The sequence below is a fragment of the Festucalex cinctus genome, chromosome 6, assembly GCF_051991245.1.
Source record: "Festucalex cinctus isolate MCC-2025b chromosome 6, RoL_Fcin_1.0, whole genome shotgun sequence".
In the NCBI taxonomy this organism is placed as follows: domain Eukaryota; kingdom Metazoa; phylum Chordata; class Actinopteri; order Syngnathiformes; family Syngnathidae; genus Festucalex; species Festucalex cinctus.
The window spans coordinates 22,319,063-22,345,745 of record NC_135416.1 but is presented as its reverse complement, the minus strand read 5'-3'; the positions used below and the strand labels follow the sequence as shown (position 1 = coordinate 22,345,745).

At 38.4% G+C, this 26,683-nt stretch overlaps 2 protein-coding genes across 3 annotated transcripts; one reads left to right on the top strand and one right to left on the bottom strand.

The window, feature by feature from the left end:
* Window positions 1-3,052: 3,052 nt before the first annotated feature.
* fbxo8 (F-box protein 8) lies at window positions 3,053-17,652 on the bottom strand. 2 transcript variants are annotated; one of them, XM_077524984.1, is made up of 8 exons: window positions 17,235-17,652; window positions 15,709-15,811; window positions 14,378-14,461; window positions 12,904-13,048; window positions 12,654-12,780; window positions 12,380-12,498; window positions 8,146-8,342; window positions 3,053-4,888 (listed from the first exon to the last, which is right to left on the bottom strand). In XM_077524984.1, exons 2-8 carry the CDS (start codon window positions 15,809-15,811, stop codon window positions 4,701-4,703), a joined length of 963 nt encoding a protein of 320 aa, XP_077381110.1. In that variant the 5' UTR covers window positions 17,235-17,652; the 3' UTR covers window positions 3,053-4,700. The 2 variants fall into 2 exon arrangements, with proteins under 2 accessions (XP_077381110.1, XP_077381109.1); XM_077524983.1 differs by lacking the exon at window positions 17,235-17,652 and adding an exon at window positions 16,841-16,972.
* cep44 (centrosomal protein 44) lies at window positions 17,098-24,405 on the top strand. The gene is made up of 5 exons (XM_077524985.1): window positions 17,098-17,116; window positions 17,883-17,980; window positions 19,039-19,186; window positions 21,490-21,629; window positions 23,510-24,405. Exons 2-5 carry the CDS (start codon window positions 17,889-17,891, stop codon window positions 23,532-23,534), a joined length of 405 nt encoding a protein of 134 aa, XP_077381111.1. The 5' UTR covers window positions 17,098-17,116; window positions 17,883-17,888; the 3' UTR covers window positions 23,535-24,405.
* Window positions 24,406-26,683: the final 2,278 nt, after the last annotated feature.

Genomic DNA, 26,683 nt, shown 5'->3' with positions numbered 1-26,683 from the left:
TTGTTGTGATTGTTTACATTGCCTGATTTTGGTTATATGCAGAGAAATAAATCCCATTTTCAATAACGTGTATCGTTCATCTTGGATTTTATTAAATTCCCCTGTTGTATATTTGTACTTTCTTTGTGTACTTTGCTTACAGGTACCGCTAACAATTTTTTATTTATTTTTATTAAGACAAACAGCAGAGTGTAACTGGTTCAATTAGGATTAAACTTCACAAAACCGGTGTATTTCAACATAAGATGGCTTATATACATGTATTTATAGTTGTTATGACTGATTAATTTTGCACAGGATGTGAGATGTTCTGCATCTCGTGCTTGTGCTAATTGTGTGTAGTACAGGGATGGGCAAACTCGGTCCTCGAGGGCCGGAGTCCTGCAGGTTTTGCTCATCAGCAAGCTCTGCATAAGCCTGATAACGATCCTGGTGATTGGAATCAGCTTGCGTTAGAAGAGGGAAACCTCCAAAACCGGTCGGACTCCAGCCCTCGAGGACCAAGTTTTCCCACCCCTGCTGTCATGTTTTCAAAATCCGAGCCCTGTTTTCTAATTCATGTTTAAGCAATCGTAAAAACCGCAATATATACACTAATAGTGTATTACAGTGATACACACAGTAAGAGTACAGTAGAGTGTAGTGTAACATGAAGTGAAAACAAAAATTACTGATATCATTAAAGGCCCGGTCTGCCATTTTCACTCAGGAAAAGGCACTTTTTAAATACAGGATTTAAACAAACAAACTACTTCTCAATTTACAGCTATGGGATTCTCTTAATGTCTGGTGGTGATTTTTTTCTTAAAAACCTGTATTTTGCCATTTTGTGTTTGTTTCGTAAACAGCGGGACGTTTCTGTGTTTATACACCTTCAGCCAATCGCAGAGCGGGGGGTGGCGAGTCGCAAACGGGGCCGGGCAAATTTGTCGGCTGCGTGACGCCACTCCAGGAGTAACTTGACAGCACGCACGGATTTTTTTTTTTCTCACTCACTCACTCACTCACTCACTCACTCACTCACTCACTCACTCACTCACTCACTCACTCACTCACTCACAGAAGCTTACGTGTGAATGAGTGAGTGAAAAAAAAATCCGTGCGTGGTGTCAAGTTGCCGCGGAAGTGACGTCACGCAGCTGACAAATTCGCCTGGCCCCGTTTGCGACCCCCCCCCCCCCCCCCCCCCCCCCGCCACCCCTGCTCTGCGATTGGCTGGAGGGGTATAAACACTGTCTTTCCACAGAAACATCCCGCTGTTTACAAAACAAACACAAAATGGCAAAATACAGGCGGGTGTTAGGACAAAATCACCACCAGACATTAAGAGAAGCCCAGAGCTGTAAATTGAGAAGACGTTTGTGTGTTTAAATCCTGTATTTAAAAAGTGCCTTTTCCTGAGTGAAAACGTCAGACCGGGCTTTTAATAATACTTTTAAAAATCATTCACAAAACCTGTATGCACAATGAAGACACACTGTGTTAATAAAGTGTTAATAACAAAGTTGGGTTTTAACTGTAGTGACAGTAGCAGCAGTGCCAGTCCAAGCACTGTTAGTGTATGTAAAGGCAGGACATATGTGAACAAGAATTAATGGTGTGAGTGTGTGTGTCAAGTGTCATGCGTGTATGTGCATGTTTTTGCCTCAGTGTCAGCCCATGCTGATGTAGTGCAGAGGCTTTGAGCTCGGGAGGCCATCCATCATCTCTTTCAGGCTTAAGTGTGCCTCTCCGGACCAAGACGCCACCAGACGGTGACCCGAGTTCACCGTTCTGGGCTGGCCTAAATAAACATCAGCCGCCGTCGTCATTATCATCATGATCATTATAATTGGGTCAACATCATCATCAGAAAAGATAGAGTAAACAGTGCTAATTGCTAATGTTACTTGTGAGATATACTCGTGAATTCAGAATGCACCAGGTGACATTAAAATATCGTCCTGAATTATATATCATTTCTAAGTGCATTCATCTCTGATATGAGTGCGATTTGACACCCAAAAGCACACCTTTTTCCTGGGTATCTTGCACTCCATTCATATTATTTAATAAAATTCTCTACTGCCTAGGTTGTATTTTACTGTATACTATATGATTTTTTTTTTTAATCACAAGCATACCATTGTGAAAAATAATGAAAGTCAGTGAATAAGATATCCACAAAAAAATTTGGATGCTGCTGCCCTAATGATCAAAGCTTCCAAACTTCTGTAAGTATAAACAAGCATTAGGTAGTTTTTAACCCTAATCCTCCTTTTTATTCGGGATGATTATCATCGGGGTTTTTTTCCCTCTTTCAAATGGTCGTTTTTTTCTTTTCAGTTGTCATTTCTTTTCTATTTCTAAAATAAATTAACCAAGGGAAAAGGTGTGTCTGCATGATGCAAGGGCACATAACCTTGCCCTCTACTTGCTTCTCATTTGCTGTGCATAAAACCATATATTCCCTCCCCACTTACTCTCTCTCTCACACACATACACACATGCACACGCACACACAGAGGTCAAGTGTCAGAGGTCATATTGTGTCTGGAGAGGATTTAGTTTTTGGCTGCTTGATCTAGAACACACACACACGCACACTGATAAATACAGGCCTACCATGGGGGCGCACAATGTTGGAGTATTCAGTCTCACTGAGAATTTATTTACTGGAGAATTGAGGTGCAACGATTAAGGACTGGTATGTCACCCTCTCATTTTTGTGATTATTTATGTTTTCATTTATAGTTACTGTATATACATCAAGTAAATTTTGATGATATACTGGGGAAAACAAAAACACTAAATACTGCAAGGTTAAGTGTGAGTGATGTCTAGCTTCACAGTATTAATACTACTATTTATATTCCACTGGGATACATTGAATTTACTACTTCAGAGATTTTAGGGCAGGGTTAGGTTTAGGGACTACCCAGAAAATTGCCTTGTGACGGTTTATCATCCACCAGACATTTCCAGTTTAAAAACAGTTCAACGTATCATGTACAATATTTTCACATGGTACATATCTTAGCTAAAGTATAAAAGCACAGAAACTACAAACATGTTAGCAAAGACAAGATTTAATAATAACTAGTCACAAATTTGTGTGATACATTGTGTCAGTTACAAAGCATTCTAAACACAAAGGAAATAAAACACACCACATAAATGGCTTCCATAATTTAGAAAAGCTATACTTCATGAAGTGTTCATGTTTAATGGATCGTCAACACAATGTATATAATGGCAGATATGCCTCAATTTATCATCAAACTAGGACGTTCTTGACTTCAATGACTCTGAAGAGAGGGGAAATAAAATACAGTTGAAGAAAAAAAAAAGGCATTGGCCATTAATGTAAAAGGTTAAATAAGCACAAATACTTCTCAACAACATAGCAATGAAAAATGCTAACGCATTTCTGACAATGGCCATTTTTAAAGTTTTGATTTTTGAGGCGGACATTTTTGATTACCTAACAAAGTCTACACCCACTTCTTGCCTCCCAAAAAATACCTTATTGACTTACAATTTTTTTCTTTTTATTGTAGTGTTGCCCTGCAGAAGTCATTTTCCTCTAGCTAAAAAAAATAAATAAATCAATCAATTTTTAAAAAGTACATAACATTACTACCCTGCAAACACTTTCTAATGTTCTCTGTGGTGTCAGTTACACTGTTATTTTATCTATACTGTAATTGAAAGTGTTTTTTTTTTTAAAGATACTTATGGCATGAAAGTGAGCTACACTATATGGCTGGATTTCAGCAGCAATATTTCCAGACAAACTGAAAGAGAAGGATTATGCTATACTTAAATTACCCACATGGCAGCAAAAAGCTTCTCACTGAACCATATGCACCAATAACTACTGCAGAAAATCCATCCATCCATTTTATATACCACTTGAAATCAGAGTCACGGGTGTGCTGGCGACTATTCCAGCTGACTTTAGCTGAGAAGTCGGGTACAGCCTGGAGTGGTGTACTAAGGAAACATCAGCATTAAAGTAAACAACTAAAGTCTTCATGTTCTGTGTATTTGCCTTGTGCATTAAAGTAATGACCCGGCCATTCATTTTCTTAACCCTCACAACACAAGGGTCGCGGAGGTGCTGGAGCCTATCCCAGCTGGCTTCGGGCAGTAGGTGGGGTACACCCTGAACTGGTTGCCAGCCTAAAGTGAAGACATTTTTAATATATATATATATATATATATATATATATATATATATATATATATATATATATATATATATATATATATATATATATATATATATATATATATATATATATGAAAAAAAAAAACTAGTTGCTCATATTTTTGGGTTAAATAGAATATAATTGTCCAACTGGTTACCATGATGCACTCGGAAACAGTCTGAGGGCAGCTCTCCAGTTCAACTTTCCACCACTTAGTAGTAGTACTTCATCAGTGCAGTGTCAGAGCTTAACTTCATGATTTAAATTCAAACCATCCTCCTCTGTTACAATAACAGCAGAATAGTCAGATAGTTTTGGTGGCAGCATCTCTCTCACAGTACAGTGGTATATTGTTTTTGTTTGTAAATCGTGTAGAACTACCCAAAACATTATATATATATATATATATTTATATTAATATATATATATATAAATATGAACCCAAATCACAGATTCCTCTTCTTCAGTGCATTGTGATTATTTCTATTAGACAGCTGGTGAGATGAGTTACGCAGCCACGTGGCCAATCAAGTAGATGTTGTCATAAAGATGGCCCACAAAGTCGTCCGAGACATTATGGGCCGCTCTGCGAGTGTTCCTGATGAACTCCCTCTTTGACATCTTGTTTTTGACGTGAGGACTGGTCAGATCAATGGACAACAGGATGAGACTGTAGCACAGCACATATACAGCATCTGCAAAGAACAAAACGGTATATTGTAATCTCAGGCTAAATAAATAAATAAAAAAACTTAGTCGTCTTAAATGTTGTTCAGAAGAGAGAACATTGCAGACCATAAATATCAAATTTGCTACATGCACAATCACTCGCAAGAGGAAGCACTATAATGCTAGGAAATTTAGAAGGCAACAACACGCCAGTAAATATCGGACTGCACAACACAAGTACATGAAATGGTAAATGGTACTTCATTTATATAGTTAAATATTAAATAGTAGGGAAGTAACAATATCCAAACATCACAATACGATACTACTATCACGATATGAAGGTCACGATACGATAATTATCATGATATTGTGTGTGTGTGTGTGTGTGTGGGGGGGGGGGGGGGTATTTAAAAAAGGTCACAATATTGTAGAAAAAAAAAAAGAGCTCACACTAAAAAAAAGCTGTTTTTTTTTTTACATAACAGCAATGCATATAAACCACCTCCATTCTCTAATAACAATATTAAGGCACTTACACACATTGAGTACCTCCAAATATTGAATCGCTTCACAAGCAAATTAGGTTCCCCTTCATCTCACAATTAGCACAGATTTAAAATATAGAAGGCCAAAACATCCCTTACGAAAATTAAAATGCCACCAGAGGGTGCTAGAACTGCACAAATGGAAATCATCCTGACTTTTTTCACAGATGCGTTCCCTTTAAACATTGTGAACATGACGACGACGATATTGTGGCAGTTTTAATATCACTATATCACGATATTGGCCTTATCGTTACATCCCTATTAAATAGTGCTGTCAAAGTGAAGAGCCCAGTCTTTAATATACAGGTCTGAAACTCCAGTCCTCGAGGGCCGCAGTCCTGCATGTTTTAGAGGTTTCTCTCCTCAAACACAGCTGAATCATATAATGAGGATCATTATCAGGTTCCTGCGGAGCTTGCTGATGAATCAGGTGTGTTTGAGGAGAGACGACTCTAAAACATGCAGGACTGCGGCTCTCGAGAACTGGAGTTTGAGACCTGTGGTTTAATATAAGAAAACCCACAATATATATGATTAATGACACAAAAAAATAGCACATTAATCATGTATTCACGCAGATTAATGACACTTTGAATTTTGACCGCAGATGATCCTTTAGCTTGACAGTGGATGGTTACGTTAAAGGTAGCACCGGTGCGCAACAAACATAACTACATGCATTAAAGTAAAGCATTTCATAAATGTTTGCGTATGACATTCAGAATATTTGTTCACGTCAAACTATTCAACTTTTTATTTTTTTTTAATTATGCAAGTAATTAACTGATTAGAAAAAGAGGAGGATGAGAACGTGAAGTGGATCAAAAAATGTTGATGTCCTCATAACATAAAATGTCGAAAGAATTAACACATAACAGGTGCTCATCAAATTTGACAGGAAAAAAAAATGTTAAGAAGCCTTTTAAATTAAGCGATTAATCACAATTCTAAGATGTGATTAATTTGATTAAAAATGTAATCGTTTGATAGCTCTACTGTAATATTAAAATAACTGGAATTTGATTGAAAAAAACTAGAATTTGCTAAGGTTTTTATATATGGGTTTTTATTTTTACATTTTGTTCTCTTTGCTTTAAATACACGTGTTCCTAAACTTAGTAAAAACAATCATTTTCATTTTTGAAAGGAACAAGTATGGGGACAAGTTTTAAAATGGGTAGAAACTCGGCAGATAACTCCAATCAACTACAAGTAAGTACTAAAGAAAGAGTATAATATGAATGCATTGCTTGCTGAATGCTGGAATTTTGTTCCTCGACATGATGACATTTGAATATCCTCCTGAAGCAAAGGACGGGGAAACATAACAGAAAAGTTGAGAGACATCTGTGAGGACCAACCATCCATCCATGATCCAGGACCATTACACTAATCCCACTAATCACACAAGTAAGTCCAGGCAGTATTAGAGCAAATTTCAGTATGTGCTGGTGAGAATAGTAGTACATTAGGTATATACATGGTCCACTGACAATACTGAAACTAGGGATTTGTTGCTGATGCTGTTAATTTCTGCCATTTTGTGCCCCTAACCAGAAAATTAAAATTTACACAGCCAGATAATTTAGTGTTCTTAGTAACATCTGCTTTTAGTATCCACCAAACTTAAAGTCACAATGTTGCCAGAATTTACTTTGTATATTTACACACTACAATATTCTCAACACAAATGCCATTTCCACTTCAAATTATGAATGTATTCATATTCACAAGGCTTTGCAAATTTTAAATTTAGAACCCATATTCAAAGCAGTCTAGGACATCAGTGAATGTCTAATTTCAATACCAAGGGTGCCTCATGTTTTAGCAAAAGTCATAATTTAGACTTAGACTTATACTTGACTTTATTTAACTAAGGCTGTCAAAGTTAAAGCTAGTTTAATAGTGCAATTTTGCCGAAAATGCCTAAAAAGGTGTACCCAAAGTAAGTTTGAAGCTGTTCCTGAACCATTTAGAGTATCAGCATAGTATTTTTTTGTTGTTGTTTTTAAAGATGACCCTTTGAATTTTTGCCACTGGTGGGGCTTTAACTGAGGAGTTAAGATTTAACTTTGACAGCACTAAATTTACAATTTTTTTCAAGTGTTATTTTATTTAAGTGTAAAGAGAGGCTGTGTTGTATTGCTTTTTTTGTTTGTTTTTTTAACTAAAATTCCATACATTAAATTACATTTGCATTATAATATACATTTCATATACTATTTTGTTTTTGTTATTATTATTATTATTTTAGAGGCTACAAAGCAACAAAATCATCCAGCGATAAACATATTGCAAAAGTTGTATTTATTTTTATTTATTATTTTGTGCACTTCTGATGGCACCCCCCAAAATTACTGGGATGGTTTTGTTCAAATTGAAAAAAATAAATAAATTTGGAAGGACATCCCTAACTGATATGTATATGTAACATTTTAAAATGTATAGTAATAATAATAATAATAATAATACTAATAATAATAATAATAATAATAATATACAATGTTTAAAATCCTCAAAATATTGACAAGGATCTTTCTTAGCCGTAAACATTTAGTTTGTAGGCATGGAATATATTCTGAGTTCAGACGCTTATTATTTAATGTATGTTAAAAAGGTTAATAACAACTGAGTAAGACATAACGTTCAATAGCACATGTATTTATTAACATACAATTTTCCATATTTATATAGCACTGAATGGTGTTGTTTGATAGTGTGTGTACACTTACCAGGACTGAGACCCAGCTCTCGGACAAGACCAGGGTTACAGGTACAAAACCTGTGGCTAAATTTGGTGATGAGAGTTTCCAGATACTCTCCTCTCTCCTCTGGAGCATGAATGTGTCTGAAGAAATCCCTCAGGGCATTGGGGAGGAACTGATTGCTGAAATTGTGAAGCGTCACCAGCTCATCCAAAACATCACGCCTGCACACATGCACAAGATAAAGGTCGAGTTTGAAGGATGTGCATGTAGTTTTCACTTGCAAACATGCAGAAAACAGGCATGAAAACGGGTCAGGGACGAAAAAGGTGAGAAACATGGACGCACTGGGACCAAAACTTTGACCATTAATATTTGTTCACTATACATTGATATTGCTATTGTTATTACTGTACTGTATATTCGTTTGGTTTCTACCACCTTAGTCTGGCATCAGCTGACAAAACATCAAAAGACTCCATTTGACGTTAGGGTCGTGCAATTAATTGAAATTCAATTACTATTTCAATTATTACATGCCACAATTAAAAAATCTGCATAATCGTCACAAAAAGATTATTAATACTAATTTTGACTTGTTTGAATTGTTTAAATTTATACATTTGCACCTTTTTTAAATTTAAAAATAACTAATTAAATTAATTTTGTTTCATCCACAAGGAACTTGATATTTGTCTTAATAATTTTTACGTTTAATGTAACATTAAGCCTTGATATTTTATTTCAATGCTGTTCAAACAAGAACCAGATTACAACCTGTTTGTTAAATACAGCGGCTCACAATTATAAGGCTGAAATTTCAGATAAATAATACATTTTCATACAAATCTTACAGTGTAGTTATTTGTACAAGTTTACTGATTAGTATTTTCAAAATTTTAGTAAAAAAAAAAAAAAAATTCAACAATTTTTATTGGGATTTATCGGTATCGAATCGAATCGTGATACGATTCGAATCGTCAGGTACTAGGCAATTCACACCCCTAGCGTATATCATGCAAAATCAACCTTTTAGCCTTCTTCACTAAAAACTAGGGATGTTCGATACCACTTTTTTTCAGACCGATACCGATACTCAGACCCTCAGTACTCACCGATACCGATACCAGTAGTACATTTTGACAAATAAAAAAAATCACTAAAAGATATTTTTAAACAAATATATTTCCTTTAATTTTGACCAAAAAAAAAAAAAAAAAGCACAGTCACTCTTCATTAGTCTTAACGCTCAAAATGCTCTTTTAGTTTAAGATTTAAAATTTTGAACTATTTCCAAACCGGTGCTAGCGCCAGTTGCAGGCAAGGAGGACTCACTTAACGTCTTCCCCCTCTGCCATCTGTCGCTTGTACTCGTCTGCGTCACGAGTACTTGAAAAAAGGCTGGTATCGGCCCAATACCTGGTATCGGTACTCGCCCATCCCTACTAAAAACACTGCCAAAGTGGTGGTTTCCTCCATTCAGCCATCTCTGACCATTCCTGCTCATTCTTCCCCTCAAAGCACGAGCCCCTCCCAACCCAAGAAAATGAGTGGGCCCTCACTTATCTACGTACATAAGTGCGGATCCACGTTGTACCACCGGTGCAGACATGCCCATGCAAACTAAACACACTCCCACTTTCTCCAAGCAGCTTGCGGGACGCCCGACAACGCATCCATCCAGGAAAGAGGCACAATGAAGGAGGCACCTTTGCTGCAGTGTCTGCCTCCCGGGCTGGAGCTCCACTCATTCGAAAGTATACTCACTGGCGGGACGTCATACAAGCGTATCCGGGGAAAAAAGCGCTTTGAAAGCGGCCGAGGTGCCGACCTCCCTGGCTGGAGCTTACGCTTTCTAATTTTTTCTAAGTCAGCAAGTGTAACTGGAAGAGGCACTTTGACCCGGGAACCTCGGCGACAGACCACCCAGCAGCTGTTTGTCTGTGTTCGTTATTTCTCAGAGGACTGTCTGGTTCACCTTGGTCAGTACCAAAGTGGTTTGACCAGGAGATTAAACCTTAAAACTTGCACAATTCCCACAATCAAACCTGATGGAGATGCCAGAGCTGTAAGTAAACCGCAAACTAAATAATGACATAATACAAGCATAAGTTCTTCAAGTAACATTAACTTTGTTGTCAAGCACAATATGTCGGACATATTTTGTTGTATAATAAAATAAACATAAGTTGTTGTACACTATGTGTACGGGTGAATAGTGCATCAATGCTGTATAAAGATTGCCATGGACGTGAAGCTCTACAATCCTTGTTCGAGGCTTCTGTGGTTTCCCATGGTCTGGAGGGGGCCATGAAGGCAACATGAGACTTTTCGTAAGATTTAGTGGGTTGTTGTGGTTTTGGCACGTTTAAGGGAGACAGCAATTGTTCCAAATTGGCAAGAAAGAGTTGTTGCTAGCTCACCATTTGGCCTGATCCTTTCTTGAACGCTACAATATGATCTTGCATATTTAATGTTTCCTGGGCAATGCATGAATGGGGCGCGGCAGCCACACACGCTGAGATGGGGGATTGGAAATATAGCGACCAAAATAATATTTCATAACAAATCACATCATCACGGTATCAAAGGCAAGATAAAATCATATTTATGCTTATAGTTAACTGTGGGGGAGCTTAAAATACCGTGATATAGGTCCTTTAAAATTGTGGTTTGGTAATGTATGGGATTCTTTTTATTTATGCTATATTTCCATTATGTTTTTGTCATTTTATTGTTTCTTATTCTGTTGAATGTACAGGCCAGCATCATATGATCATTGGCAGTAACTAAAACATTTCATATAAAAAACAATGATAAAATCAACAGATTTACTATTTGCATGAGTGGATGAAAAATTCACCCATGTTGTCCCATATTTTAGGAGTAAAATTAGACCATTTAGAGGTATAGGGGTTTTCGAGGATGCGTATCACAAGTTATTTTATTTTCAACTTGTAAATTTTCAGAGAAATCTCTACTATGCCCAGTGCAGTCAAAGCATTAATACTGTAGCGTTTGTGAAATGATCAAGCCAAGCAGTGAACTAACTGTTTAATGCCAGTTACTGTCGGCCGTAACCAAGCCACAACACAACACACTAATGTGAGCAGCTTATTTATTTATTTATTTTTTATTATTATCATTATTGTTATTTTCAAGTTTGTGTTGCCTTCACGGCCCGTCCAGACCACGGGAAACTACATAACCAGCCGCGGACCCACAAGGGTTGCTGCAATACCAGTTTTGTCTATTTCTCTTGATTAATTTTTATTATTTTTTTAATTAAGGTTGACAAATGTCAATGCATATAATTTTATCAAACGTTCACCTCATCCTCATGCACTATTACACTTAGGGTTGAATAAATGCATCCCTATTGCATAATGCATACATACATGAATGTTTTGTCTTTCCAGATAAACAAGTTGTAGTTCTGTATTAATGTTAAAATTAAATTTTTATTTTGTGTGTTTATCTGTTAGCCATTTCATATAGAAAATAAATACACATTTGAAAGCGACACTTTTGTTTGCTGTCATAATCAGAGCTACTAAAATATCAGTTTTTCCATTCCAGGATGCACAAATTGCAGATTATATGAAGGCTATATTAAATATATATTAAAAAAAAAAATATCGGTTATCTGTATCGACCATACAAGGCAGGAATTATCAGTTATCGGTATCGGTTAATATTTTTCACATCATGCATCACTAAAAACAAGCTTTTTAAATGTTCATGGTAAATGGACTACTTTTTATACAGTGCTTTAGCTACACCATATAGTGCCCAAAGCGCTTACAAAGCCTCACATTCACCCATTCACACACACTTTATACACCAGCTGTTGAGGTTAGAGATGTACAAGATGATTTTTTTTTAGTTTTCTTCAGTTGTCAATTTATATTTGTGATGATGAGACAATTTAACAATAAACACATTTGAAAAAATATATTATGTTGCCTTCTGAAATTACTGCCCAGCAAATACATGTAACGCTGTTCATGTCATGTTAATGTTGATTTTGGGTTGTGATTTTTATAATTAATGTCTGCCATAAAATTATGACCAAAATATATTATTATATTTAATTCAATGTGTGTGTGTAAGATGCATGGTCTACTTTGCAGATAAAATGAGTGTTGTATTGACATATGTATTTATGTACAGGAAATTGAAAAAGAGATAGATGATAGATGGATGCAATTAACTATTGCACAAGCAAATTTCAAAAGTATGTATAAATCTCTATGCTTACCTCTCATCCAGGTAAATTCTTAGCATCTTCCAGTTGAGCCGTCTAGTGTAAAAGATGAACTTCGCCTGCTCTGTGGGGTGATCCACTAGTATGCCTTTAGACATGAAATAAGAAATTCCCTGTTGAGGGGGAGGGGAGAGGGGCACAGAGAGTGAGAGAGAGAGATCATACACAAGCTTGAGCACTTCCGAAGATCTAGACACACACATACATGCGTGCACACTGTGGTGGGGGTCTGTGGGACTCATGATCTTTGATGTTTGGCATGCATTACCTCCTGCGGGTTTGCGTTGAATGTAAGGCTGCCTTCATCTAGCTGTAGATACAGTCTTCTATATGAGAAACCAGCAGGCAGCCTTCTGTTGTAGATGGAGCAGTGACCCCAAGTGGACTTGCAGAGCCTGGAAAATCAACACAGGTAAGTGGGTTCTCAAAAAGACTTATTTAGGAAAAAAGCAAAAAAGACATTTACTGCAAACACATGGCAAGATGCCATCGCAGAAACCAGACTGAAATCTCCTTACCCCTGCCACAGATATTCATCATTTCCTAGGCCCTGCCACACACACCCGGCCAGACACAGGTCAGTAGCATTCAGATACGACAATATGGTGATGCCCAGCTCTGGTGGGAGCATCTCCAAATCTATAAAACCATTTTGTTCTTTACCTACAACAACAAAGAATCACAGAGCAAGTATAAATAAACAAAATACATATAATGAAAATGATAGCCTACTGTTGTTTCAAAGCAGGAATCCTGAACAGTGTGGAGCCTTGAAACAAGACCTTGCTAAGTCTCATGACATTCAGCTCGGCAAGCGACAAAGGATACAATCTGGGAGTAGGCTGTAAATTTCCTTTGGACAACAAATGATATCATACAAATCGTGTCAATGTACATCGAGAGTTAAAGGGACATAATCTTTTCAATAGTTATGTGTATGGAGACCAGTCCAGGGTGTACCCCGCCTACTGCCCAGAGCCAGCTGAGATAGGCGCCAGCACCCCCCTTGTGAGGAATAAGCAGTCAAGAAAATGGATGGATGGATGGATGTGTATGGAGTGCCCACCACCAACCCATCCCATGTAAACTTATTAAATCTTTAGACAGAATAGTGATAACTGATGACGTTAGTCGTTTACTTGCTTACTTGATTTTTCAGGGATGTCAACGCGGTGGCAGTACAGAGGCGTTCATGTTTGGTGACATGTCCATGTGCCACATACATACATACATACAAGCTAAAATGCTTAACTCTGGGCACTGCTTCCACTAGTTAGAAGCACACAGAAAGCCATCTCTAACATTCACCGCCTCGCGATGCCAAAAAGGAGATGCCCAAACATGGGTGAGATGCACCCCATTGTCACTCTAATGAAAACTGGCTCAATAATACTGTTGGTGGGGCAGGACGAGGGGTGGTGCACTGCATGAGTGAAATAAATAAAAAAAGATGAATATGCATCGCAAGTTAAGTGGACTCGCAATGAAAGCAACACGACTCCCATAGTGTCACAATACTGTACATCTGTTTTGAGTGTCCTCATATGTTGCCAATTGTTGAAAAGGGGAGATTTTCAGTGTTTTTACAGAAACTTTTTTTTTTTAATGTTTAATTTAATTTAAGAAGCACATGTTGAATTTGTGCTGCGGATGACGCTGGTCTTAAACCTCCAATTGCCATTAAAATTAGATTTGAGTTTTTTGTTTGTTCATTTTTCATCTAAATTATACAACTTCATAATTGCCTGTGCAGTAACCAAAGGTTTGATGAGCGTAATGCTGGAATGTACTGGTCTCAGAGGTTCCACAGCATTTTAACAATGAAGGAACAAATGCTTCTTCCGCTAGACAAAGTACACTATCCTTTCTTGTGTTTCTCAGTGTATGCAAACCATCAGTCAAAATGGAAAGCATAGGATTGCTTAACATTAAGACAAATAAAATGAATGAGCAGCATTTCTAAAATTCTAAAACAAAATATTTTCATCTTACCTCCTCTGCGAGTTTTCAGCAGATGGTAGATGTCTGGGCCATAACAATGTTGAGGGACTCTTCGAAGTGTCCCTCCATCCCTCCCTGAGAACATTATTTATTATTATTTATTACATGACATTATTTATTTTGATCTGACTTGTTAAGTAACAATGACATGCATGACTTACTAACATGCATACACCACAAAAAGTGGACCCAAATGAGACAAACTACACAAAGCAAAGTAAACATCGGTTACATATATAGTTATTTTTGAACTTTTTTATAGATTAGATAACACAAATACGTATTTTGTAAAATGTAAATAAAATCAGAATACAATATTTGAAAAACATTTTCAACCTATATAGCCAGTCAACCGCAGGGCACACTTAGACGAACAACCATTCACACCTACGAGTAATTTGTGAAGAGTGTTCCAACAGGTACATTTTGAGCGTTTCTCTAGTTTCCCAGTTTTGTGTTACCCCTGTCCCAGGTTTTTGGAACATGTTTCAAGCATCAAGTTACAAACTAAGAATATTTGCAACAAAAAAAAAAGCCTGAACATTAAATATCTCATCTTGGTAGTGTATTTAACACAATATAAGTTGAAAAGGATTTGCAAATCATTGTATTTTTATTCATTCACATTTTACACAGTTGTTCCATATTAATTGGAATTGGGTTTAGTACATCTCTAGCACTGTTTTTATGTTTTCCCCCAGAGTTAACCTGAATTTCTAAACGGGGTTTTCTCCAGCGTTTTATTACCCTGCCGCTTTTCTTTTCTCCTGTTTTCTAACGTGTATCAAACAATAATAACCCAATTCGCTACAGTGTACTAGTATAAAATAATTATAATAGCAGTAATGTTATTTGCTTGTTCTCACAATAGAGCCCTGGATTTTGATTTTGACTACTTCTAGACAGGAAAATACAGTTTGCTGCCTTACACAATGTGAATTTAAGACATAAAAACTGTTGATTATATAAAGAAAAAGACAAAAACAAATGCTTATTTGCTATACTGTATTGTTTGTTTTTATTTTCAATATTATTATTGTTTACTAATACCCTTTTATTTATGTCCCTGGAATTAACTGGGTGCGGGGGAAAAAATTGTCCTGCAAAATTACAAATTTGCTATGCAAATGAAGTCATTGATTCACAAAACTGAACCGCAAAGAAAAAATAATAATTGCAAACCTTGTGCGCACTGACTTCCCCTGTTAACGAACGACAAACAGTAATCGCTCGGCTTAGCAAGTTTTCTGAGGGAAACCCTACAATATCCATTTGCTGGCACCAGCAGGTACACTACACTGTAAGTGTCAAGACAAGAGTACCTTGCTCTTGTCTGGCTCCTCTTGTATCAGCCAGTCGGTCAACAAGCTCTTCTTGAAGCTGCTGCTGTTGTCTGGGTGGCAGCCTCCACAGTGCCTGACCCATCTGCATGGTAGCAGTACAAGCCAAGTAAGTTCCAGTCCATGACACAAAGTAGTATGTGCCATAAATATAACTCAATTCAATTCAATTTTATTTATAAAGCGCTTTAAAAACAGGCATTGCTGTAAACAAAGTGCTGAACATGAAACAGAAAATCGGTTGTGCAGTAAAGCATGCGCTAACAAAAACAAGAACAAAGCAAACATTTTGAAGTGAGTATACAGAGTTTTTTGTTGATTTTTTTTTTTTAACAAGTAAATCAATTTTACATCAGTAAATTAATAAGAAGTAGGCGAGTGAATACAGAAATAAAGGGTCGCTGGGGTGCTGGAGCCTATCTCAGCTGGCTTCGGGCAGCAGGCGGGGTACACCCTGAACTGGTTGCCAGCCAATCGCAGGGCACACAGAGACGAACAACCACTCATACTCACATTCACAAGCACACTTAGGGACAATTTAGAGTGCACAATTAACCTGCTATACATGTCTTTGGAATGTGGGAGGAGACCGGAGTACCCGGAGAAGACCCACGCAGGCACGGGGAGAACATGCAAACTCCACCCAGGACGGCCGAAGGCTGGACTCGAACTTGCGTCCTCAGTACTGGGAGGCAGACGTGCTAACTAGTCATCTACTAATTGTTGAACTCATAACTCACTTATTGTGATTATCATCTTTGGCCATGTAAATTTTTTCAACTGTTCCGAAATACACTATACTGACCATTTTAATTTAAATAATAACAATGAAACCCATTCTATACTATCATAAATGCAACTATTTTTAGGTTTGTTATTAGGATTATGAACAAAAAAAGATCTCCAGTTTCATACAGTATTATGTTTTACTGGCAGAAGAATGAGATTGTTTTCAAAATTGCAACTGTAATCTATTAATAACGCCGGTGTAAATATACACCCGTTTACACATGACAGAAGTTTCACAGAATGGCCACCATACTGTAACTACTGCAACGAGAAAATTTATGTTGGCAATTTTGTGGGCATTTGAGAATAAGCAACAACCAAATACCCAATCGTCTTTCCACTGCCGTGCCCGTGGCTGTCCCACCTTCGCCAGAAACGTCAGCTGTGTTGCATAAACAACCCCGACTATTGTAAACAAGAACGTTCCAAGTTCCAGCATCATCGGTAGGTAGACGCGTAGTCCCAACCTCCGTCCAATGAAAATCGACGTACAGGTCACATGTAGATTGTAGTTCTAATGCTATTGGTTATAGATGCTATCACTCGCTCTCAATTTTGATTACTTAGCACTGCAAGCTATCTCTCCAGTGATGAAGATTGGGTCAGTTATTAAGCAGTTGATTAAGACGTTAAGGTGATTTAGTTTGTAAAACGTATTTAATGGGTATGAGGAAGTTTTTAGATTATTAGCGGATGACATTAAAACATGAGGCACCTACCTGAGTTCAAAGATTCCTGTGACAGCTCGGCTTGCACACGAGCACAGCTGCAAATTTAGTTTTCCTTGAAGAGAGGTTTACTCATTTGTCATTTCATTCAGTTTTTAGCTCTAAACAGACCCACGAGTCCACGATTAAAGCAACGCTTCCTCAGTTCTGGAGAAGTCCCCCATTCTGTCGATAACACATTCGAGTAAACCCTCCTTCTCTCCCTGTCATTCCTGCCCTCCCACTTTCCAACCCTCTCTTATCGCAACGACACAAACAACATAACGCAACTACGCTTTCAACTACAATATTAAGTTTCCATAACTATTTCTTTTTTGAATACACATTATTCAACTAAAACGTCTTAAAACCACGATGCAAATATTTGATTTAAGAGATACGTCACTAAACACCACGTGACAAACGAAGCCAATCCTGTTTTGTTGTGTTGACACCCCGGTAGAAACAAAAGTTCAAATTCGTGGTTGCCATGCAGACACGTTTTTCAAAGGAGTCGATTAACTGACTTAAAAAAGCTGGTTTAGGTAAGCACAGTGGTTGATAATCTTATCGTTTGTCCTATTTTTATTAGCAGCTGTCAAAATCGTTATAGTAGTTGCAGAAAATGACAGATATGCTTTTATTTGGCGTTGTACTTAGGCGAGAATGTTGCCCACTGGCGATGTACAAGGCTGTCTTCGTAAACTGGATACTCTCTTACGAATCATAAAGTACCCTGGACATGTCGACTACAGTGGGTAAGATGTTAACTCTTAATCCTGTCTTGAGGACAACAAGGGCAATGCAACTACAGCATAGACAATAAAACATAATTTGCTAAATTCTCAACCAATTTCCGTTTACTTGATTGTCAACGTAAAAATACTACTGTATAGATGTTTTGATTTCAAAATCAAACAGATAAATGCGTTCTAATATAGCCTGTAATTTTACTTATATTTTTATTTCAGTGAATTGCAATTCTGATGTAAAATCGCCACAATAGATACAGCAGCACTCAAAGGTGAAAATAACAGTGGTGGATGAAGTACTCACTTTTTTTTACTTCAGTACAGACACACGTGCAAAAAAAAATACTTAAGTACAGTATTTGTGTAAAAATATACTTAAGTAGAAGTACAAACAAGTACAAGTTTGAGATGCACTTAAAATAAAAGGAATTGATCCCAATTCAATCATACTTGTTAAAGTAAATCCATCCATTTTCTTAGCCGCTTATCCTCACAAGCAAATATCAATTTAAAATGATGTAATCATAGAACTGAAAAATTATACAAAGAAAGTAGCATGAAATGACTGCACAAATTTATTTCGAACTGAGCGCAGTAAACAATAGGATGGGGGTGGGGGGGGTTTCATTTGCTATTTTTTTTTTTTTTTGACGGCAGGTTTTTGAATGCAAGCACTTCAGTTTGTCAACGGTGCAGTACTATGGGTGAATGTAGCATGGATGACAATATTTGGAAAAACGGTGAAATAAAGTAGCATGTTATGTAATGTAAACACAATTAGAAAAGTAGCGGAGTAAAAAGTACAGACTACATATACACACTTTCAAATTAAGTAAAGTAAAAAGTATCCTTTCGTAGTTACTCAAGTAAAGTAAAAGATACATGAAAAATGTACTTAAGTACAGCAACAAAGAACTTTTACTTTGCTACATTCCATCCCTGAAACTTAATGCCTCTTTTAATAACTTAAAATTAAATTAGCTCGTTGCTTTATGGTGTGGTCTACGTATGTCATTTCTTCCTGATAATTCTCTTTTATAACGTCTAATTCTATTTCACATTAGCCTTTCCAAAGGAGACCCCTCAGCTTTTCTGCCAATTTTGAGCTTCAGTCTCACCACATTCTCTCCACCTTTTGCTGAGCAACTTGTGGCAGCTGGACTGGTGCTGACAAGCAAAACTGACCTGAGATTCACTGACACACTCTATAAGGTACCCCACTTGGAAACAGAAATTTTTGGGTGCTTATGTTCCAGGGCTCTTTTCACCTGATATATATGAAACCAAACTGTTGGCCACAAATACTAATGTCTGGCCTGAGTTTATCTTCTACTACTCATTCCCATAACTTCATTGTGTGCTCATCAACTTTATTCCTCTATAGTTATTAATAGTCTGCACATCGCCCTAGTTCTTAAAAATGAGCACCAACACACTTTTCCTCCATTCGTCCAGCATCTTCTTACTCTCTAATGACCATTTGCCTTACTATTTTTCATTCTCTTATAGGCTAATCACTGCTACTTCCTGGTCCACCACAATTGCCCCTCTTCTCTCATTTTTGTCATTCATCAACTTCTCAACATATTCCTACCATCTATCCAGGGCCCTGCTGGTACAAGTCAACACATTTCTGTCTCTGTCCTTCCTATTATCCTCAAATATTACTAACTCGTTTTACCATTCGGGATATTTGCATCCATAAAAGTAGTACATAAATTTGGTGACCCAGTTTTTGTGTCAGGTACTTGATCTGTTGAATACGTAAATATCCCCTTGATAATGAAACGTATTGTCCTGTCCTGTAGCGTCACCATCAGGCCAAACTTTTAAATTACAATTAATTTATCTTAAAAAGTTTTCATACAAAGACAACTAATTACCATTCCTGTAGCGCTAATAGCAGGTCAAACTTTCGGTTTTAGAGTAGGTTATCTTGAAAATCTTTCATACAATTTTTTTCTTATTCATTCATTCTAAGGCTTGCTGTTGCTTCACCTTTAGATTTGTAAACTAACAAAATAGCAAGCCAATGTAGGCTTCCAAATCAACTACATCCATGTCTTTCCAACGGTCCCCATAAACTTATTTCTCCTCTAAATTGGTCATTCCCAGTACAATATTTTCCATTAATGGTGTAATGAAGAGCTTAAATGATGACTTGATGTCTTCCACATGGCTAATTGCATATCTGGCGGGGCCTGGAACCATTTTGATAATATTAGCAATAATTGTTATCCTTCTCCAAGTTCCTTTCCTGGATACCAATTTACCCATTACTGTTTCCTTCACCAACATGTCCATTAAAAGCTGCACCAATCATGACTCTCTCTGCCGAGGATGCTCGGAACAATGTTACCTAGATCTTTCTCTTCTAGTTCACGTCTTCTTACCTATGGGACATAACCACTAAATTAAACATCACACCTTCAATTTCAATTTTTTAGCCTCATCCAGTCTTATCCTATTTGTCTACATGACACTGCTAGAACTTCAAACACGGCCTGAACTATTCAGATAATATAACACATATTACTCATCCAATCTACGCCATGCTAGAATAATTTGAAACCAACCTAATTTCTAACCTTACAGCCTTTCCATCTGCCCTCCTGGACACACACAATATCATCCTACTAATCTTCATGTCAACCAACTCCCTAACTTCTATCATAACCCCAATGTTTGAAGTAGGCTCTGTGCTTTCCTGTCCTTTTTATGTCTACGAAACTGCATTCCATTTCTCCTTCATCTTAGACCATACAGTATGGGCCAAAAGTTTGGACACACCTTCTCATTCAGTACATTTGCTTTATTTTCATGACTGTGTACATTGCAGATTCTCACTGAAGGTATCAAAACTATGACAACTATAATTTAACAACTAACGAACACATGGAGTTATGTACATAAATAAATAGACACCCTCTGATTACTAAAGTTAGTCGCCTGAAAGGGTTTTCCAACAGTGTTTAAGGAGTTCCCAGAGATAAAAATGCCAAGAGTATGCAAAAAAAGTAACCTTAGCAAAGGGTGGCTATTTTGAAGAATCTATAATATAAAACGTGTTTTCAGTTATTTCACCAATTTTTTTTCAAGTGCATAACTCCAAATCAGTTCATACATAGTTTTGATGTCTTCACTAAGAATGTACAAAGTAACCAACCATGACAATAAAGCAAATGCATTGAATAAGAAAGTGTGTCCAAACTTTTGGCCTGTGCTGTAGGACTGCGGCCCTCGATGACTGGAGTTTGAGACCTATGAGAGTAGTTGAAGTAGTAGTTGAATTTCCACCAGCACTGTGAAAGTCAGACGCGCCATTGCCGCTTGTTATTAACCCACACAACCGATCAAGTATGAAATTCTACAGTAGATGAACTTCATTTGTTTGGTATAGCTGGATGCCCTTCCAAGTAATAACGTATGTAAAACCCAACAACAGTAATGTTCTGTTCCCAATTTTCATTTTTCACAAGTCATGTTTTTTTTAACTTGACAATGTCTTTATCAAGGTTCTACGAGACGTCTTCCACTATAAGCCAGTAATTTCCAAGCAACAGTTCCTTCAGAGGGGGTTTGTGCAAAGAAAAATTTCCACCCTTTGTGACATCATTGACTTGGTCTTGCAGAGACACAAGGAACTAAAAAGAAGGTATAGCATACATTTGAATCAAATGTGTTGTTAATTGTTCTAATTTTGTCAAACTGCATCATTTGCTGTGTGTTGCATATTAATGGTTAACATCGGGTATCCTAGTTGCTCTAGGCTACCTCATTTTAACCATATGCAATTTTATAATGCATTTTAGAGCTAGATGGATCCTGAGAAAGCAAAATCCCATGTAATATTTTATAGAGAATGCTGAAAATTTACAATGCCTTTTAAAGATTCTGTCCAAATTAATCCAAAGCAATAAGTTATCTTTTACGTTTGCATTACCAAAGTGCAATGACAATTGGCTGTCTTAAAATCCCAGAAAGGTTCTGGCTGACACTTGTGTAAACTACAAGTAAAACTTTTGCATTGTTGAACCTAACTGAACAAATAGTATTGTGGTTAGTGTGCTCACTGTGTAAGGAGTAATTCCCCGGTTCGAGACCAGCTCAGTTTTTTTTCCTCCTCCTTTCCTCTTTCTTCTTCCCTCTCCTCCCCTCCTCCTCCACAAATTCTTGCGGAAAGGAGCCGTTTTGTTTCAAATGTTTATTGAAGAATTGGCTTGCGTCAAGTAAATTACGTGGCCATTCAGAGGAATGCTCAAACTCGGAGCTCCAACAGCAGATTGCAGTCGGCCCGCCAGGGGCGCAGCAATTACACGGGGAGAGGTGGGGTTTTACTGAATGCAGTTTTACTTCCGCGTTAGAAGAGTAACCAGCAAAACACCTAATATTTCATAAAAAATTACATCGCCATAGTGTCAAAGGTAAGATTTAATAATTATATGCCTATTTGGAAGGGCTTAATACCGTGGTGTTGAGGTTTTCCTTGCAACAACAACAAAAAAACAAACAAACAAAAAACGTTAAAACACTCATTAGTAAAGCAAATCATTGCCGGTCAGTGGGATACGGGATTTAACTTAAAGTCCCTTTAACACAGTGATCACAGGGATTCTTAACCTTTTTGGAGGTACTGGGCCCTACTAGTTTCTTATGCACATTCACCGAACCCTTCTTTATTGAAAAATAGAATGATTTTTTTTTTTTTCAAATTCAAGACATAAGTATAGCCTTATAGCAGAGTTTCCGTTGATATTAAGTTAGCTCTCCTAAATCTGAGCCGTTGCTTCTTCGAGCCAGCAAAAAAATAAAATAAAATAAAAAAAACAAAAAAACCTTCACGCTGAGCCAAACAGCATTCCGGGCTGCGGGAACCAGCTATTCGGAATGCACTCGGAATGTGTCGTGCTCTTGTATTCCCCATCTCCATACAGCTTAAGTGTTCTTTCCTTTATTTTTGCTAGATATCTGGTTCTGATGTGCTAAAATTGTTCTACTTGGCATTATAAATCATGCAGTTGGGATGCTGACTCCCATCACTCAACTAAACTCTGTGTGTGTCAGAATGTGCAAACTACTCCCTATAGGGCACTACTCGGGTACTCAGGGCTCACCATTTTGTAGGGGTGTCTGAATGGCCAGAGAGCAAAAATGTAGTGCACTCAAAGTTACTCACAATGCACTTTGAAAAGTAGTGAACATTGATGCTCATTCAACCAGGATGATATATACCACAATGCATTGCTAGTATGAGAAAAGAATGGTGCGAACGACAGAAGTGCGAGAATAAAAGCGATACATTAACTAGATACTACGGAAATAAATAGTTTTAGTTGAATATATGACAACGGAAAGAAAATACAGTTTTAGAACATTTTTTATCACAATGAATAGTCAGAGATTTATTCGCTGTTGCGTCGTGACAAGTACGGTGGCTACGTGATGTGCAAGAAGTAGCTGTGCAACATGACAGGTCTAGGAAAAAGCAATTCTGTTATTTTAAGATTGCTGTGTCCTTTCATTTATTTTTTACAGAACCACGAAATTTCCAGTTTCTTAGGTAGTATCAGAGGTGGGACGGCAGCTGTGTTAAAAGCCAAAAGAGAGGAATACACGTTGTGCATTTAACAAACCACCTGTGACTTCCCACTCGGATCTCTCGACCTCAAAGTCAAGTGAAAGGCGTAACGGCACCGTGTTTGTGGAACGCTGTGACTCATTGAGGAGCTGTCGCTGGAGAGTTGGATACAACTTACCAAGCACCGTGTGTGCCACATTTCCTGGACAGGCCATGAGGCCCAAGAAGGCATCGACAGCCGAGGAGGGAGACAACATCAAGAAGTTGTTGTTGGAGTTTCTGTCGGAGGAGATGTCTACTATCACAATGCAGCAAAAAGCCATCCTCTTGCTGGTGGAGGAGGTGGATTCCTATAAATGCAAAACACTGAGAAAGGCCAGTGCCTGGAGTGGAGGGTGGAGGAGGGAGCAACCCTCCAACATCAATGATGTGATAGTGATCGGGTTCCATATTAAACCCCGGTCATACGCTCATGCGCCGGTGACCATTGCCAACAGGGAGGAACATGTCGAGACTCGAGGCATTTTACCGCAAAAGTGACAACACGCCAGCAATAATATTGAGATTTGTTAACAAACTACAAAAAAAGCACTGCTAAAACAAGGAAGAAAATTGAAGGGAACCAATGTTTACATGAATGATCATTGAACCAAACGCAATGCTGACAAAGCTCGGGCCCTCTCAACCCGGGCCACGTTGGGGTACTTGCATGTCGGGGTACTGGCACGTTGGGGTAATGTTACATAGGACAAGGACCAAATGAAAATGTTCTTGCCATGCCTTGTGTGTGAAAAGTTTCATTAAAAGGCCAAATATGATGCGCAATTAACAAAATAAAATCAAAATTGGTGGACTTTCTTTCTCTCTCTTTTATTTTTTTTATTTATTTATTATTTTTTTTTTAAGCCTGATAGGTATGCCTCCCAATATTCACAAATCTAGCTGAATCATATAATTGGAAAGGCTTCATAAAAATGTCTAGAGGGCGCTATTGAGCCATTTATTGCAAATTGCACAACAAATCTAAAATATTCATTTTCGTGACAGGTTTGATGTGTGCAAAGTTTGGTGAGTTTTCGCCCATGTTTAGACTAACAAAAAAAAAAAAAAAAAGCAGCATTTTTCTTTGCAAACAATACATCCCTACAGCAAATGCTTGCGACAAAAACATTTTGGTAACTTAATCTCTTAAAAATGTTAAGAGGAAACGCGCTAAGTTGAAGACGATCGGATAAGTTTTGTAGGAGTTTGTTAAATCATGACCCCTATAAAAGGCCCGCAAAAATGGCTACAAATTCCAAAGTAAATCAAAATGGCAGACTTCCTGTTTGGTTTAGCACAGAGGATCTCCATGTTCGGTCCTCGAGAGCCCCTATCCAGCCTGTTTTCCATGTCTCCGTCATTCAGCACAGCTGAAGAGAGACCCCTGGTTTAGCATATGGCTACATCATGCTTTTTTTGTAGGTCATGGGCTGATAGGTATCTGTCCCAATTTTCACAAATCTAGCTGAATCATACAATCGGAAAAGCTTTTTTTATTTATTTTTATTTTTTTATTTTTTATTTTTTTGCCCTATGTGTATATTTACAAAGTGTATAGTGCAAGCTAGTGAAGTGAGTAAGAGGAGCGACCAGCGGGGCCTCACCCAACCCGGCGGGTGTAGGTGGCACGCCCGCCCCCCAGCACCCCCACCCCCCGCCGCCCCCCACCTCATCCACCCGGCACCACAATGGGCGGACAGCCAGCGCAGCAGGGCTACCGGACAGCCCACCGGCCACCGGAGCCCGCCCGGGGCGCCAGGAGTTATACCGGAGTGGGGCAGGCCCCAAACCCTCGCCCGGCCCCCGGAGCCCGACGCCCGGGCCGGGGAGGGAGCCCCAGGCCCAGGGAGAGGGAGGGGGAGGGGCCGCAGGGCAGACAGGGAAGGGGGGGGGGGGGGGGGGGGAAGCGGGGAGAAGACGACAAGAAGGCGAAAGGGCGGCTGCAGGGCAGGAGGCGGGGGGGGAGAGGAGGAGGGAGGGTGACAAGGGAAAAGGGACCGGGAGGCAGAGGAGGATGGGCGGGAGGAGGCGAGGAGGGAGAGGCGACGGGGGGGAGGAAGGGGGAGGGGAGAGGGAACCACGGGGCACACCGGAGGCCCACCCACCCCGAACCGCGCCGCCGGGCACGGAGCAGCGGACCGCGCCGGGACGGCACCGCCCCGGGCACCAGGGGAAGCACCCCAACACCGCACCCCACAGGGGGCCCAGGGAGCGGCCAAGACGCAACCGCCACCGAGCAGACAACGGGGGGGGGGCAGAACCACCCCCGCCCGACCACAGGGGACGGCGTCAAGAAAATTGACTAATTAGCATGCAGTAACACCAAGTGTTGATGCTTAGTGCCCACTAGAAATAGATCTTAAGGAGTTATTGAGTATAGTGTCGTATAGTGTGGTATGCTCGAGCCCACTAGCAGCAACTAGGTTCCTGACTATATAAAAATAAAAACAATCAGATACAAAATACCAAATACAGAAGCAGCGAAAACAGAAGTTGTAACGATGTGGTGGCTCTCGTTAACAGGCAGAATCTTGGCAGGATTAAGTTGCCAAATTGAGATTAAAATATTCTATGTACATAGACCATATTTGTTTAAATCTTGATACTTGATTTTTATTTAAGGCAGAGATTTTTTCCATTGAGATATAATTTATTAGTAAGTTTAACCAGTGGTCGATATTTAGAGATTGTTTATTTTTCCAATTGACAAGGATTATTTTTTTAGCAATAGTAAGGGCTATAAATATAGATTGAGATTGTTTACAATTTTCACAAATCTAGCTGAATCATACAATCGGAAAAGCTTAATAAAAATGTCTAGAGGGCGCCATTGCGCCTTTATGGGAGAATGCATATCCCACACACACACAAGATCAATATTTATTCTACAAAAGAGGATTTGGTAAATTATACAATTGTATTTATAATGTATAATTTGTGTTATAAACAGCTACGTAGTCACATAGAGAATATGTTTAAGAAAAAAAGAACATAAATACGACCTCCGAGGGAAGAAACATCTTGACAGAATAAAATCTAGGACTAAATTAAAAGATCAGTGTATTTTTATAAGTGCTGTGAAAATATGG